Source organism: Bombus affinis, chromosome 12 (genome assembly GCF_024516045.1).
Source record: "Bombus affinis isolate iyBomAffi1 chromosome 12, iyBomAffi1.2, whole genome shotgun sequence".
Lineage (NCBI taxonomy): Eukaryota > Metazoa > Arthropoda > Insecta > Hymenoptera > Apidae > Bombus > Bombus affinis.
This window is the reverse complement of record NC_066355.1, coordinates 9,982,788-9,998,925: the sequence shown is the minus strand read 5'-3', so window position 1 is coordinate 9,998,925 and position 16,138 is coordinate 9,982,788. Positions and strand designations below refer to the sequence as shown.

The 16,138-nt window shown below is 31.8% G+C and overlaps 3 protein-coding genes and 1 long non-coding RNA gene across 13 annotated transcripts; 3 read left to right on the top strand and 1 right to left on the bottom strand.

The window, feature by feature from the left end:
- Positions 1-3,534: 3,534 nt before the first annotated feature.
- LOC126922369 (protein regulator of cytokinesis 1-like) lies at positions 3,535-6,662 on the top strand. Of its 2 annotated transcripts, XM_050734906.1 has the most exons (2): positions 3,653-3,778; positions 3,846-6,662. In XM_050734906.1, exon 2 carries the CDS (start codon positions 3,893-3,895, stop codon positions 5,603-5,605), a length of 1,713 nt encoding a protein of 570 aa, XP_050590863.1. In that variant the 5' UTR covers positions 3,653-3,778; positions 3,846-3,892; the 3' UTR covers positions 5,606-6,662. The 2 variants fall into 2 exon arrangements, with proteins under 2 accessions (XP_050590862.1, XP_050590863.1); XM_050734905.1 differs by having other exon boundaries at positions 3,535-6,662.
- On the top strand, positions 6,366-13,478 carry LOC126922362 (WD repeat, SAM and U-box domain-containing protein 1-like). Of its 7 annotated transcripts, XM_050734879.1 has the most exons (18): positions 6,366-6,663; positions 7,090-7,123; positions 7,246-7,406; positions 7,796-7,967; positions 8,183-8,328; positions 8,414-8,640; positions 8,773-9,005; positions 9,384-9,584; positions 9,858-10,000; positions 10,290-10,485; positions 10,824-10,969; positions 11,387-11,595; positions 11,707-11,978; positions 12,154-12,244; positions 12,335-12,429; positions 12,511-12,672; positions 12,794-12,941; positions 13,008-13,478. In XM_050734879.1, exons 3-18 carry the CDS (start codon positions 7,291-7,293, stop codon positions 13,175-13,177), a joined length of 2,727 nt encoding a protein of 908 aa, XP_050590836.1. In that variant the 5' UTR covers positions 6,366-6,663; positions 7,090-7,123; positions 7,246-7,290; the 3' UTR covers positions 13,178-13,478. The 7 variants fall into 7 exon arrangements, with proteins under 7 accessions (XP_050590836.1, XP_050590837.1, XP_050590838.1 ...); XM_050734880.1 differs by having other exon boundaries at positions 6,366-7,406; positions 13,008-13,192; positions 13,308-13,478; XM_050734882.1 differs by lacking the exon at positions 7,246-7,406 and having other exon boundaries at positions 6,367-6,663.
- On the bottom strand, positions 13,350-13,694 carry LOC126922402 (uncharacterized). Its single transcript, XR_007712724.1, has 2 exons — positions 13,546-13,694; positions 13,350-13,450 (listed from the first exon to the last, which is right to left on the bottom strand). It is a non-coding gene; the product is annotated as an uncharacterized LOC126922402 (long non-coding RNA).
- Positions 13,695-14,101: 407 nt separating this feature from the next.
- On the top strand, positions 14,102-15,725 carry LOC126922396 (myosin-2 essential light chain). 3 transcript variants are annotated; one of them, XM_050734961.1, is made up of 5 exons: positions 14,140-14,245; positions 14,369-14,396; positions 14,956-14,996; positions 15,119-15,424; positions 15,541-15,725. In XM_050734961.1, exons 3-5 carry the CDS (start codon positions 14,978-14,980, stop codon positions 15,645-15,647), a joined length of 432 nt encoding a protein of 143 aa, XP_050590918.1. In that variant the 5' UTR covers positions 14,140-14,245; positions 14,369-14,396; positions 14,956-14,977; the 3' UTR covers positions 15,648-15,725. The 3 variants fall into 3 exon arrangements, with proteins under 3 accessions (XP_050590917.1, XP_050590918.1, XP_050590916.1); XM_050734960.1 differs by lacking the exon at positions 14,956-14,996 and having other exon boundaries at positions 14,102-14,245; XM_050734959.1 differs by lacking the exons at positions 14,140-14,245; positions 14,369-14,396 and having other exon boundaries at positions 14,927-14,996.
- Positions 15,726-16,138: the final 413 nt, after the last annotated feature.

The following is a 16,138-nucleotide window of genomic DNA, read 5'->3' as shown; positions in this document are numbered from 1 at the left end:
CGATATTTAGAACCGATAAAACAGCAAGAGGTAAAGCAATAATAGATATAATTTTTACAATACGCATTTATATTTTTTAAGCGCATTATTGCATTCCTGGAAATAAGCTTTTTATTGTGACATTTCTTTCTTGACTCCAATTAGAAAAGAAATACGATGTATTCTGATATGCTTGAATTATCCTGTGTACTTGTACACATGTAAAAAAGTTATAGTATAATAAATTATTAATCTGTCTCTTATTATAGATCGTTATATGAGGAAATAAAAGTAACGTTATCAAAGATAAAGGTGATTATTGCTCCATGATGTATATACTCAGCGACAAAGGTATATTCGTTTCCTAAGAAAAGAAATTATCTATAGAAATGGCAATTACAGATTTGTATTACTCATCGATGCATGATATAAATTACATACAAATCGTACAATGATTTATAATAACAAAATCTGAATTTAATAAAATTGTATAAATTAATTATAAAATAATAATCAGAAGTAGCGCACAGCAATGAATATTGCTGCATTCACGGTAATTTCCTCGCGTTTTCAAGGAAATTGATATTTTCTAGATGATATTACTTTGTTTTTTTCATTTTCTACGAAGCGATAAAAATATTAGGTATAAATGAATGGTGTTAAGGTTTTACTGAGATAATCATTGAAAGTAGGCACGTGTTTGATAGTGATGGTCCAAGAGATTTTGTTGATCATTTATATTTCTGCATATTGATTTATTATACTTACAGATAAGATAACTATCGTAGAAAAAGATGTTTGCTTCTAGGTTTATATAGGCGTTATTACACTGCTTTATTCTTGTCAGTTCGTTTTAAGATACGTATCAATACGTTATAGTTTCTAATCCTTGTAGAATTTTATATTGACATTTATATCGATTTCAACAACTCATAAACTTTAACTTTATTCGTCATCAGCCAATATTGTATAAAATGTTATTACTAACATCATTACTGATACCGACGATCTTTACTAATTTAATTAGCTATAACGATGTCAATGCTGCTACTACTGCTGTATTAACGACACCATCCAGTCGGGCTTACAATTGTTTCGTGAAAATTAATTACGGTTGTGACGTATTCAAATCTAATGTCAATGTTGGCGCGATTATTGGTTCGGCAGATTTCATAAAAGATGGGCCAAAGGATGGAGAACTCGCTAGTGCTGGAAACTCGTTGTACGATGTATTAGACGAACATCGATCTGGACGTTGGAGCCAGTCTTATTTAAAAATAAAGGAGCATAACGCCACTCATTTCGTCACGGACATTGCTTGGATATTTAGCAATAAAACGGTAGTAGTTGACAAGGTTCAAGTATTTTTATCCGATGGCAATTACACAGAGGATCAACCGATTCGGAGATCCTCATTGAATTTAGCATGCTCGTATCAAACCAATGATCATCTGATTGTTGAAAATTACGTTCTCCGATTCAACTGCTACATTTCCAGTGAATTCATCGAAGATCTTTTCTACCTCTCTAAAGGATCAGGAATTCTTTTATCGACCTTGAAAATAGCTGGAACAAATTATGCTTTCTATCAAGTCGCTGACGTTTCCATTCACGAAACTGTTAACCAGATCGCCAATTACCATGGATTTGTTTCCAAGCCACCTAGTCGTGCAGCGTTGTGTCAATCGAGGGTAAACAAAGATTGCGGACGGATCAAATACGAGCCGCAGAGCGTGGAAGCATTCAAAGGGTTCCCTTATAAGGAACACAGTCCACCAGATGGAAAAATTGCTAGCGGCAACAAAAAGGAATTTTTCGAATTGGATGAATATGGTGCAGATCGATGGACACGAGTCAATTTCCCTGACGTGAATTGTTACAATCAGACGCACGTGTCTTTCGACATTATTTGGTACCTCACTATGCCTCACCGTACCGACGATATTCAGATATACGTGAGTAACGAAAATTACACATCAACGGAACCGCTATCCAGGCGTCATTTAGATCTTGATCCACTTTGCACGGTACAATATTATGGAGCAGTCCCGCCTCAGCAATTGATCATATCATGTCCAATTTCATTGGAAAAATATCGTCGATTAAACAAACTGAAAGAATTATTGCTGTTAAGTATATGGAATATATACGACACTGCGTTTGGATTTTATCAAGTTATAGATATTAAAGAACTGTCAAAGGAACAGTCATACGAAAATATATTGCGTAAATGTCAATTAATAAATTAAGATAAAACTTTTATTCATTTAAGCCTTGTATTGTTTTTTTTTAATATCAAGTATTTATGTAATTGCAATAATGTTGGCTGTATTTTACTACACCATGTATTTTACACTAATATTTTATACTAGTTTACTCATTAAATATAACAGATAAAAAGTGGTAATAAAAAATATAATCTTGTTATAAGTACCAAGATTCATTCGATAATAGCGAATAGTTGAGTAGTATGACCTTAAATTTTCAAACGTCTTATCGATAAATCATTCTATCACGAACAATTCCTATTTATCGGAAAACGTAGATAATTAATTTGATATCTTAAAAAATGCGATACTGATTGTATCACAAATCAAACGTGACATTTTCATTGCACTTTATTAAAAGACGATATAAATATAATCAATAATATACAACATTAATACGATTACCAAGGAGAAATATGTAATTTTCGTTAAATTACAATGTTTGTATTAGAAATGTTAAATATATTTCATAAAAGATATATTTTCATGAAAATGTTCTCATTTAGATATTTATTTTCTTCCGGCGAGGGTACATTGTAAATATGATTAACAAATATGGCGCGAACACACCTGGCGCGAAGTCATCAGGTGGCACCACGTATCTCACAAAGGATACTTCGGACATGGTCCTCGTCGATTCGAATGAAAAGTGTGGTTAGTTTTGTACGTGAAATAAACATAATTGTAATTTTAGCTGTACATATTATTTATTATTGATAACTATTTATAATCATTCATTAATCTGTATATATAATTTTCCTGCCATGAATTATATTTAGTTATAAACAATCTCCTCAATTGGATATTAGGTAAGTTGACAGCACTTTGTCATTTAAAATCGAAAGCATACTTATCGAACAACGAAGATGAAAAATTAGAGTTTTCACTGCACTTGAAGAATCCGGACTTTTCCAACTTCAAAGTTAATCCGTTCATTGCTCAATCGAAGTCTCTTATCCAATTAATTCAATTAAGATATTGAAGAGTTCAAATTTTAATGAGTCGAGCTTCATGCTTGTTTTTAAATTATCAATTGTATATCGTGACCAAAATGTTTTAGCGCTCTACGGTCAACAAACAAAACCTAAATTCCCCAAACGTATTTGAAATAAAATAAAGGGATTTAAATATTTTAGTTTCTATTTTCTTACAGGCTATTGACAATCAACCAATCGCAAACCATGGTAGATGGTAACATCTTAGTTACAGTCAGATAGGTGGATGGCGTTGTTGTAGGATACGAATTCAAACGAACAACGGTCAGTCGTGTTATAACGTGTAAAATTCGTTTTTCCGTAGTATTAGTACACAGTATACCTGTCTTATTTATTCGGGGAACAAATAAATTCACGGGAGTTTTTATTTTACGTGTTAAATTTTAATGTTTGATTGAAATATTTGAAAGAGAAAGAAATAAAAGAATGGCCGATTCGTCCGAATGGGAACCGCTTATGCAGAAGATTACTGCAAAACTAAGTAGTACATTGACTCAATTGCACGAAATATGGAAAGAAATAGGATATAATCACGAAGTACGTTCGATATATTCCAAGCAAGTATTTGATCATATAGAAGATTTATTAGGCGATATGGTTTCAGAGTCGAAACAGAAAAAAGAAACGATATTAGTCAATGTTAAAGATTTGATGGACCAAATAGGTGTTCTAACGAAAGAATTAGGAACAAATATTACAAATGATGGATATGAAAATCTATCATTAAAGGAAGTAGAAGAGGCGCTGCGCGCTGACCTACAAAATTTACAATATTGCAAAACACAACGTGTGACTCATTTAAAAAAATTGCTTGCAAAGGAAAAAACCCTTTGTAAGGTATTAGGCACTCAGCCAATTAATATAGAAGAAAAATTGCCTTCGGATGAAGAACTTAAGAGTTTTGAGCTCTACCTTGAAAAACAAGAAGGTGAGAAATGTCGTTTAGAAGCCATTTTTAACGAACAACGTAGAGCAATTGTTAGAATGATGGATGATTTAGGCACATCTCCATCATCTAGTTTTCAACATATAGTATATGAAGATGATGAAAATTATGTCTTTAGTAATAGCAATATGAATAAACTAAGAGAACTTAGAGAAGAATTAGAACATAAAGTGAATAGTGCAAAGGAACATGTTGAAGATATTAGACAAAAATTAATTGCATTATGGAAATATCTTAACGAACCTGAACATATTTGTCAGTCATTTCTTAGCAGTTACGAAGGATATAGTGTAGCAACTATAAATGCACTAACCACAGAATTGGAGCGATGTAAAGAAAAACGGAAGCAGAACATTGCTAAATATGTGTCACAAGTAAGATCTGAGTTGGTCAATCTATGGGATTTATGTAAATTCAGTGAACAACAAAGAAGAGAGTTTATATATTTTTATTCCCATACATATACAGAAGATTTATTAACATTGCATGAACTGGAAGTAAAAAGGATCCAAGAGTTCTATAATTCAAATAAGTCTATATATGAACTCTTACAGGAGCGTGATGATTTATGGACAAAAATGAAAGAATTGTTACAACGTGCAAATAATCCAGATCGTTTTTATAATCGTGGTGGTCAGCTATTAATGGAAGAAAAGGAACGTAAAACCATCCAGAAAAAGTTGCCAAAAATCGAAGAGCAATTAAGGAATTTAATAAAGGAATATGAAAATATACATGAAGAAATATTTACTATAAATGGAATGTCAGTAGAGGAATTATTGAAAGAGTCATGGGAACATTTAAACGAAGAAAAGGAGTCTATAAAGAAGGCTAGAAAAGAAGGAAAAGATAAATCAGCAAAAAAGGCAACACCAACTGTTTCTAAAATTCCTTCTAAAGTTGCTTTAAGCTCATCCAAAAAAGGTATATTCGGTATTCGTCGTCATACACCACTTAATTGCTCAAAGAGAAAACTTTTCTGTAGTCCTTCTCCGAATACTTCAGCAAAACGTAGAAATAGGAGCACAGGAACAAGTGGATCTAAAAGTAAAGGAAACAGTGCAGTTTCTAAAAAAGCATTGAAATCAAAAAATAGTCATAAAAACGAGAATTCCATGTTACAAAGTTCAACAGCTACTGACACAACATATAGTAAATTTGAAGAACACTTAGAGGATAAGAAAGAACTACGAAGTTCTTTATTGCCAGAAAAGGTATTAGCAAATGCAAGTAAATCTAAAAGGAGAAGATCAATACGAACACCTGCTAAGCCACTAAGGAAAAATTTACGATTACCAAAAACACCAACAACTTCAGAATCATCACAATTGCAATTACATAAATCACCACGTAGTCCTAGGATAGCACAATCATCAAGGCTTGCCACTATGTCAACACCATTACCTATAATTTTTTGAAAAATGTTTTGTATAGTTATATCAATATGAATTATAAGCTAAAATATTAAACATTTTGTAAATATTTTTATTTTCTTACATATTTTAGTATTAATATAACATATTTTCTATTTCATATCATGTTATGAATATACTATACTTTATTAATATTTATTAATTAATGTGACATAAATGTATAAATTAAATTTTCTCACAGAATTTCATTACTATTCAATAAAAAAAAAAAATGATAGGATATTTCATGTTATTTTCTCGTACATGTACATACATGTTATTATTTCGAAACTAAACAGTCTTCCAACTGAGGCAGATGGCAGAATCAACTTGATATTTTAAAAATAATTTAATAAATAAAACTTCGAGTTCACGAATCACTATTCCCTAACAATAATCCTAATTCTGCATATTGCTGTTATTGTTAGCTATATCATCAGTGAGATTTTTTATGAAAGAAAAGTGATTATATATATATTTTTATAAGATCAAGAGATTAAGAAACTATTTTCGCTAATGGGGATATTGAGCAAACATAATCTTCGGAAATAATATTTGATTGTTGCGAATAAAGAGAAGATAAATTAAAACAAAATATTTCAAAATATATATTCAAATACAGCTCCAATATTTTTAATATTCCTGGTATTTTAAAAATATTTTTAATCAAATAAAATATATTTTCAAAATAACACGTAATCTAAAAGAAAATAATCTATATATTTACTATTTGAAATAATATTTTATCCAAATAATCATTTAAGTAATAGCTTTTTAAATATTCTATTTGCGGATGACCAAACCAGTTTGCTTATAGTCGTTTAAACTTCATACTTATCGATTTTATAGCCTTAGTAGACATGCGTTGACATATTATCGTTGTAGAATGCTTTGTACGCAGAACTTGATGTTTTATGAGTTTCGTTTCTTACCTGAAAGAGACAGCATGTGATACATTACCGAAATAAATCTTCTTTAGCAAGTATGCAACATATTATGATCGAATCTATCGTTCCAATAAATCTTAGTATTTGATTTCAAATTGCATCGATTCATTTATTAACGTAAGTAATTTCTTATCGTATTTCTTTATGTATTATTTCCTTCAAAGTAATATTTTCACAGTGAGAGATTGAAAACTTGTACAATTTGTATGACACGACGATTACGGTATAAAATTATTCCCAATAATCTTTTATATATGTTTTCTTTTTACTTCATCCGATTCCTTTTTTATTTCAATTACGGTACTACATATATCCTATCCAGTGAATCCACGTACATACACGCGTACTTATATATATATAATATATTGAACAATGTCAAGGTCACGGTTATTCCACGTTTCTTTACACCGCGTATTCTTCATATTTTGCTTATGACATTATGTCCACAACTACTTGTGTCACGAAACGATTTGCACTGTAGCTTACAATAAAAAAGTTAAGGTAATTCGCACAAAAATATTTCAAGTGCTTTTAATGTTGCAGACGAAAACGAATAAGATGATGTGTTGCATACTATGTAAGTAAAATATTTTGTTAATAGCATATCAATAATATGTATAAATATAAGAACGAAATAGTTATATTTGATTCTACTTCTTACTTATCTTGCTTTTTACGATATATCGTACGTTGCTCCAGGCTAATATTATAGGTATATGAAAGAAATTAATAACAAAATCATATATGAAGATGACCACCACGATAGGAGACGTACAAACTCTGCAAACTTTAACGTCACACACCAGTGACGTTACGAGTATTGATTTTGCGAGCGATTGCGTACTTGTAACTGGATCTGGGTAAGAAAGTTATCAAAGTTAAGGGGTTTATATGTAAATGAATTTTTTGTCAAATAAACAATTGTAGTTGTACGGGTTTATCTCGAATTGCTTTTCTCGAATTGGTTTTTCTAAAATCACATAATTTTCATTTTCAACGCTAAATCACAGTATAGATTATCTTTCATAATATCGATCAATCCATCCCCTATATTGTGTTATATTACTGTTTAATATGATTGATATATACTCCTCGTTAAATTATATAATATATATTATATAATAAGTTAAATAAGTTATATAATAGAACATTAAGTTGTACTTTTCGTTGCTTAAGTCCAATTACACAGGTATACTTATTTCCAGTTACAGTAATTAAGCTGATATGGGCTTGTATATGCTCTTTTCAGAGATAAACGTGTCAGAGTTTGGCAATGGCGATCAGGCGAAGGGTACGTAGAGGCATATTTTTCGCCGTTGCAGGGGCACAAATACGGAGTTACATCTGTCAAAGTGAGCCCACAATCGACGATGCTAGCTTCGGCTAGTATAGATGGGACAACGTTGCTATGGAATTTACGAGTAAGTTAATTACGAGTTAGTAAGATCGAAATGAAATTTGATATCATGGGGAAAAAGTGGTGAATCTCAAATATGAAATCCCAGTTTTGGCAATTCATACGTCTGTAAGATACAGATTCCTATATACACGTATGTACATATGCACTAAATCCTCACGCCGCCATTAGCAATTATTATAAAGATGTACGAAAGAGGTATCGTGATATCCTTTGCAGACAGGAACAAAAATTCATACGATGGTTCAAGTAGGCGGAGAAACTGTAAGAGTTTGCAGATTTTCACCCGATTCAACGTTACTTGCAACTGCCGGAGATAATGGGCAGGTTTGTCTTTGGGATTTGATTCGACGCAATCTAGTTAGGTGAGATTCATTTTATTCTCCTGATACCTTCTATATATCCGAGTATTCGACGAATCGGGCAGTAACAATTCGAATTCGCGTACAGATATTTTCAAAAACATGAAGGTGCTGTGCAGAGCGTATGCTTTTCACCGGATACCAGTTGGTTAGTAACTACTTGTACGTTTGGTGTCATGAAATTATTCGCCACCAGCGATATCATCGACTCGTGCTTTACCGACAACCAAGCGATTACTGCCCTCGCCTCAATTGATGATGCTCATGATTTAGGTGTCGTATCTTGCGACTTTTCAACTTGCCAAAAGATTATAGGTACATAAAAAGTTATAAAACTTACAATCGTCTTTCAAAAACGATCTAAGCCACGAATTCGATCGACTTCGATCACTACAAATTTTATGTTTACTGTTAAAATTACCAGTGTATGAACTGTTTCGTGTTTAGCTAACGAACCATTCACAAAAGTGTACCAACTAGTTACTTGCGGTAATGATCATTACGTAAAATTATGGGAGGTTACTGTGATACAGTCGAAATGCGAAACATCCACCGTGAAAATAAGCCTGTCCAGAATCATGGAAAAACACAGTAGTGCCTTAACTTGTGTTTGTTTCAATGCAAACGGATTATTCATCGCTAGTAGCGGCCTCGACAAAACAGCGGTAATCTGGGAAACGGTATGAAACAAAAAAGATAAGAGATAACTATCGCACAATACGTAAAGTCCCCCTTATCGCACAAAGTAAATGCATTACTATGATATTTACGCTGTATATATGCATCTATATGTACAGTGGTAACCATATAATTATGCTCTTTAGAACGGAAGTTGGAATAACTTATTTGTAGATTGACCTATGTACATAATTTCTTAACTTGATTATTTCGTGAAACTTCTATAGACATTTACATATACAGGGTGTTTCATTTATATTGGATTCGTTAACATTATATAAGTTATTTATGCTGTTTCGTGAATTAATCGTATTGATAACGCTTATGATCATTAGCTTTTTTATTTCATCCCCCAACCTTTTTATTCCGATATTTTTCAGGATACCGGAAAAGTGATGGCGATAACAACAGGACACAACAGATATGTAGCATGTTGTGCGTTCTCGAGAGATGGAAATTTATTAGCTACAGGTTCCAACGATAAATCCGTAATTGTTTGGGATCTTAAAGGAAACTTATGCTTCGACTCGGAACTCGCACGACGATTTACACCTGCCTTATTTTTAGATAATCACGAAGAGGTGAGATATAAATATATGTAACGAGTACGAGCAATAAACGAAGCTCTAGATCTTCTTTATGATTCCCAATAAATCTCTAATTTTTTGTTGCGGACATGGAAAGTTGCAAACTTTAACCACTGATCGATTTCACGGTCGCACTATATCGCTTCTATTACACCAATTACCACATCTACTAGGCTAATTATACCCTTCCATCATTTGAATCGTACACGTAAATAATTACACGTCTATAGAGTTTGGTAAAATGAAACTTCCTCACCTTACCCCTAGAGCGTCGAATATGAACAAACTGTAATGAAAAACGCGGAAACATCTGTTAATGACGTTCAACTAATTCAAAGATTAGAAGAGCACGGTGGAGTAATAAACAGCGTAGCTTTCTACGGAAATCATCTTATCGCTTCTGGATCTGGGTTAGTCATATCTAACATAGTTAAATAATTCAGTATACGAGATATCATTTTTTTAATATTTTATATAAATAACACCCAAACCTGTAAGATATTACTAGGTTAGAAATATACAGGGTGTATTATGCAACCGGACTAAGCAGCAATTCTAAGACGGTAGAAGATATGAATGACAAAAATGTCATTCGGCTAAACAAAATGATTTATAATAATGCATATTGTTTGGTCCAGTTGTGTAGAATATTCTGTATTGCATTATTTCTTTCACTGCTTAATTATGATAAATACTCAGGGACAAGTTGATACGAGTTTGGAGCATTGAGACCGAAGAGGGAGCCAATGCCGAAATTATTACGAAATTTCAAGAGAAATCTTATAGCCCGTTGGATGGTCATAAATATAGTATAAACCATGTGGAATTTAGTCCTTGTGGTCGTATGCTTGCCTCCTGCTCCTTAGATGGAACTGTTATCATCTGGAATACCGAGGTATTAACCAATAGTACGATTATAAAACGTGGGAGATTATCAACGTTGTTACGTCGCGTGATATAAACCGCGCGGCCATAAACCGAAAACATTTAAGGATTTGCACGTTAAAGATGAATAGGAGCATCTAAAATTACTTAAATTAAAGCCTAAGTTTATGGTGGGTCAGCGGACCCTTAGCGACCCAATAACGAGGGACGTCGCACGGTTTATATCACGCGACGTAACAAACATTTTGATACTTATATAGAAAAAAGCCTCACCTATAAGAGGCACTCGTTAAACTGCAAATTAAGCTCATTGCATATTATCGATTCTCCGTTATTAATTTCACGTAGAACGGTTCTCAAGCAAAATCTTCCTTCGTGAATTCGGGATCCGGTATCCGTGTTTGTCGATGGTCACCGGATGGTACTAAAATTGCTACAGCTGGAGATGATGAAAGGACGACGTTATGGGATGTGAATAATATGGAGGAACTTTGGTACATGCTTCAAACTTTTTATATATGTAAATCGAATCTCGATTTCAATTGGTTTGTTATTCTTTATATGCATATAATGTCGTACATATAATATGTATGAGATTACAGGGTGGCCTCCTTCGAACTATTCAACATTCATCTGAATCAATTTTCCCAAAAAGTTAGTATTTAATTATTCGAGTTATTATCCAAGTGAGTCCAACTATGTGCATCACCCTGTATATACGTACAAATACACGTATATGTATGTAAAATAGCGTATATGTAATATATATGTATTGTATATATTATATGTTATATAAAAGTATTTAAAAGATTACACAAAAGTGTATATAATATAATGAATCTATGAAAATATTGTTTTTGCTTTATATAAATTGCAAAATATTATTAAGTTGTTGCAAACGTATGTCACAGCATTTTCAGTGGTCATGCCGATGCAATAAACGCGATTGCCTTTACACATGACTCCTGTTACTTGATTACGGCATGCAACGAAGGTACTTGGAGGCTGTTTCAAATCAGTGATAATACAAATTGTGAGGCGCTGATTATTTGTGGCGAAGCTCATGACTTAGGCGTCCAAGGGTGTGATTTTTGTCCAACATCTAACTTTATAACTAATGGTAAGCATGAATAGTAGAATAATAGGGTAAAATCCTATTCATGAATTATTGTTAGTAAGTATAGTAAGTATGTGACTATGTATATGACTATTCTGCTATGTTGTATTACAGGAAGAAGTGAGAATACAATTAGCAACAAACATTCTTATCTATTAGCAACTGGTGGCAATGATTCCTTGGTTAAGTTATGGGAAATAACAATTGACAAAGTTAACGTAATCTCATCAGGTAGTAGTGGAAGCAGTAGCGGTGATGTACGATATAAAGAAAGGAGATCTTTCGCCGGACATGGTGGCAATGTGACTTGTGTTCGATTTCCTCCGATTCAAAGCGAAATCTTAGGAAGCGTAGCTACTGATAGAACGGCGCGTATATGGAATGTAGTGAGTAAACATCTTATCCTTTCCTTTTTCTTCACGAAAAACAGACTTTTAGCTAAATGGTAATATATTGGGCTAACTTTCTACCTAACCAATATCAATAATAATCAAAAAAGTGTATTAAAAATTAATTTACGCAATAATTTATAACACGAAGTAACGAAAAATGTGGTTTTAGTACTCTGGGACGTGTTTATACGTGCTAGAAGAGCATGAAAGTCTTGTAACTGGCTGCGCTTTTTCGCAAGACACTTCTCTTTTTATTACAGGTTTTGATCAATTAATATATTATATTATCCAATGCATATTTTCTTGATTGATTCTTTACTGCATCAACAATTATTTTGAATCATTCGTAGGTGCTCTAGATAAAACTGTCTTAATCTGGAAGATACCTCAACAGTTGATTTCGCAAAATATATTAATAAATAACTTAAAAAATAACAGAAAAAGGGTATGTTTTTAAAACATGATGATATAATATTTCGTGTCATCGCATCAGTTATAGAGGTACGTTTAATTTTTAACATAAAAGGTTGCTGACTGGAAAATCGATGATACGTTGAGATGGTTAGACGAAATAGGCTTATCGATATTAATTAAGAAAGCTAATACGATTTCTTTAACGGGACGACATTTACTTTCCCTATCGGAGAATGAATTAACAAACAGACTGGACATAGAACAAGATGAAGAGGTATATCGTCAAAGAACCAAAAATAATCTAAGTTACTTTTTTAATTAACTCGTTTTCTACTGTGCTTGTTTCGTAATTATTTACAAAGAAGTACACTTTACCGATTTGCAATTGATTTTAGACAGCGGAAGCATTTAAAACACAACTATACTGGTTAAAACGTGAAGACAATAATTCTTCGGAGATCCCTATAGACGATAGCGAAATATCTCACGAATTTTTATGCCCTATCACGCATGAAATAATGAAAGAACCCGTCCAATGTTCTGGTAAGCAATACAAACAGAGATCATAATAAAAAGTATTTGATATTCTAGTAAGTATCTTATTTTCAGATGGATTTACATATGAAAAAGCTGCTATAAATGAATGGTTTTTATGTGGGAAATATACAAGTCCAATGACGAACAAACCTCTTCGAGATACTTCATTTACCCCAAACATTATACTCAGGAATGCGATATACACTTTTCTTCATGGAAATCGACCAACTGATGACAATTAAGAGTTGCATTTAATGGTGTGTAAACTAGGATATAAAATGTAACTTTAAAGAAGCTTTTTTCTTTTTTCTTTTTATATATCTACATACTATATTATACATCCACCTGACACGAATTTTTCTTACACTTGAGGTTATGCACTCTCATGAACGGGTATATGAAGTTTTAAAAGGAACAAATAATAAATACGCACAAAAAGTTGTTAACAGACTAATCAACAAAATCGATATAACATAGCAAATATGTACGTACATTTGTGAGAATTTTGTAAACATCTGTTAATAAATATATTAATTGTATAAACACACTGTTCTTTTTTTAAATAGAAATTATATCTGTCTTTATTAGAAATTGCTATCGATATTTTTACCTTATTATACTTTGTATCATACCGCCAAGTCTATTCTATACTTCATCTGTGTGTAAGGCCAAGGACTACTGATGATAGAAGACATGTAGTATATAGCAGAGATATATACATATGTACTTATTTACACAAGGTAAAAACATAGCGACCTCTTGAAAAAAAAATCAAAACTATGTATGCTTAGATACAATATGATTCATTGTACATATATTTACTGAGGTTAGAAATCACAATCTATAATGTAAGAATAGAATATTGAGTATTTGAATCTTATGTTCTCGAAGACCAATACTATAAAAATGAATACACCATTAAGCAAACTATTGATAATTTTTTAATTGAGGTTACTCTTTATTATATGACTATCACAGTCACAATTTCCATGTAGAACAATATAATTCTTTGAATTTCATTTCTGTTTCCCTATTTTATTTTAACCATTATATTTACTAAACATTCGATCGAGTTGTAAATGTCAGAAATTTGTACACAATTTTTAAAAAATCTAGCTTCGTGTTGATTAGTTTTATCGTTTTATATGCGTCACATTCCAATAAAACCGATGACTACATAAATTCTCTGAATACAACTGGCTTGAAAAACTTGGTACGATCGAGGCGCTCGTTGTCCAACGTACATATATACACGTTCGCGGTAAAAAGATACGTACTGTGTGTGTCACTAACGATAGTCAAGCAAAATGGTTTGTATTTTTATGCACTGTCTTTTATTTGTTTCGTGATATTTTGTTGAAATACATAAAAATATGTTTAAACAGATGTGTCTGTGAGAAAAAGATATACTTATATATAATACATATTTTTAGGCATCTTACTCGGAGGATCAGTTAGCAGGTACGTAAATGCGAATGAGATCATTGACACCAAACAGAATAAAATTAAAGAAGGGCGGACAGATGGTTCTCGATGTTCAATTTAGGTCAAGAATATCCTTTACCTTATTAGACTCACCCTGGTGACATCGAATTACGTGTCGGTGATTTCCTTTTATGGTTAGGTATCTGAAAGAAATAGCAGCAGAAAAGAAGAAACGAAGACAGAACACGAATAGCATTGCGTCGTAACAACCGTGGAACCTTTATATTCGGTTTTAACTCGTTTCTGGATGTAGTTTTGTTGGTATATTTGTGATAGGCAATATATGTACATATATATATATATATATACATATACATATTGTGCTACAAACTTCAAGATTTATTGATATTCTGTATTGTTATCTTTGTTTGGAAAAAATACAATACAATATTTAATATATATTTTTTGGATTTCTACGCGTATTTGTTCTAATTATCATTATTCGTTTCATCTTTTAAAAGGTGGAACCTTATCATTTAATATATACTTAAATATATGCATATATATATTTAAAATACACAATGTATGGTTGTAGTTATCAAGAATTAGCTAACAGAATGATGTCATCAATTGAGGGTAAATAAATTTATTATTCATAGAAACTATCATCTTTTAAATCAAGTTCTTAGGCATATTTATGTAAAGTATAATTTTATGTATCCATTGTTTATAATTATGAAATTCTTTTTACTATATAGAATTTCAAGAGGCATTTCAACTGTTTGACAGTCGAGGAGATGGGAAAATTCACGTAGCCCAAATTGGTGATGCATTGCGTGCTCTAGGGCAAAATCCAACTGAGTCAGATGTTAAAAAATTTACTCATCAACACAAACCTGATGAGCGTATTAGTTTTGAAGTGTTTCTACCAATTTATCAAGCTATAAGCAAAGCTCGCACATCTGATACAGCTGATGATTTTATAGAAGGATTACGTCACTTTGATAAAGATGGAAATGGTTTCATTTCTTCTGCTGAACTAAGACATCTTTTAACCACACTAGGTATGTATGACAATATTTTTGACAATATTTTTTTAGTAATTATCATTACATGATCATATCATATATAATTCATTTTCTAATTCACAGACTAATTAATTACTTCTACTTTTTGGTAGGTGAGAAACTGAGTGATGAAGAAGTTGAAACCCTATTGGCTGGTCATGAAGATTCGCAGGGTAACATTAATTATGAAGATTTTGTTCGACAAGTGATGTGTGGTTAAATTCCCATCTTACTAGATACAAGTAATTATCAATCAGAGAAATTTGTATCTGCCATAAAGTATTTTTCAAGCATTTAATTCCTTTTATTTACTTGTATTTTATTACTATTGAATACTACATAAGATTATACATAATAGACATCCCAATATAATGCTTTATTAGAAGGATAGAATAACCCCAATCTCCTTTTGTTTGTTTATATAACATAATATATTATGCCTTGATGTGAAGGATTCATACAAGAGAATATTCAAAATTGAAACTAATGTGAAATTTAAAGAAAGGAAAGGATTTAATCATCCCATAAATCTTTTAATATATGTATTAATTTGAGTAATTATTTTTAATATTTGTCATTAATTTTATATATCAGTATACATTTAGAAGTTGTATGTAAATGGAAATATCCTTTCTTGTTATTTATAAACATGAAGAATTATGCACTGACGAAAATAAAATTTATTAAAGTGAAACCTAAATACAAAATTTA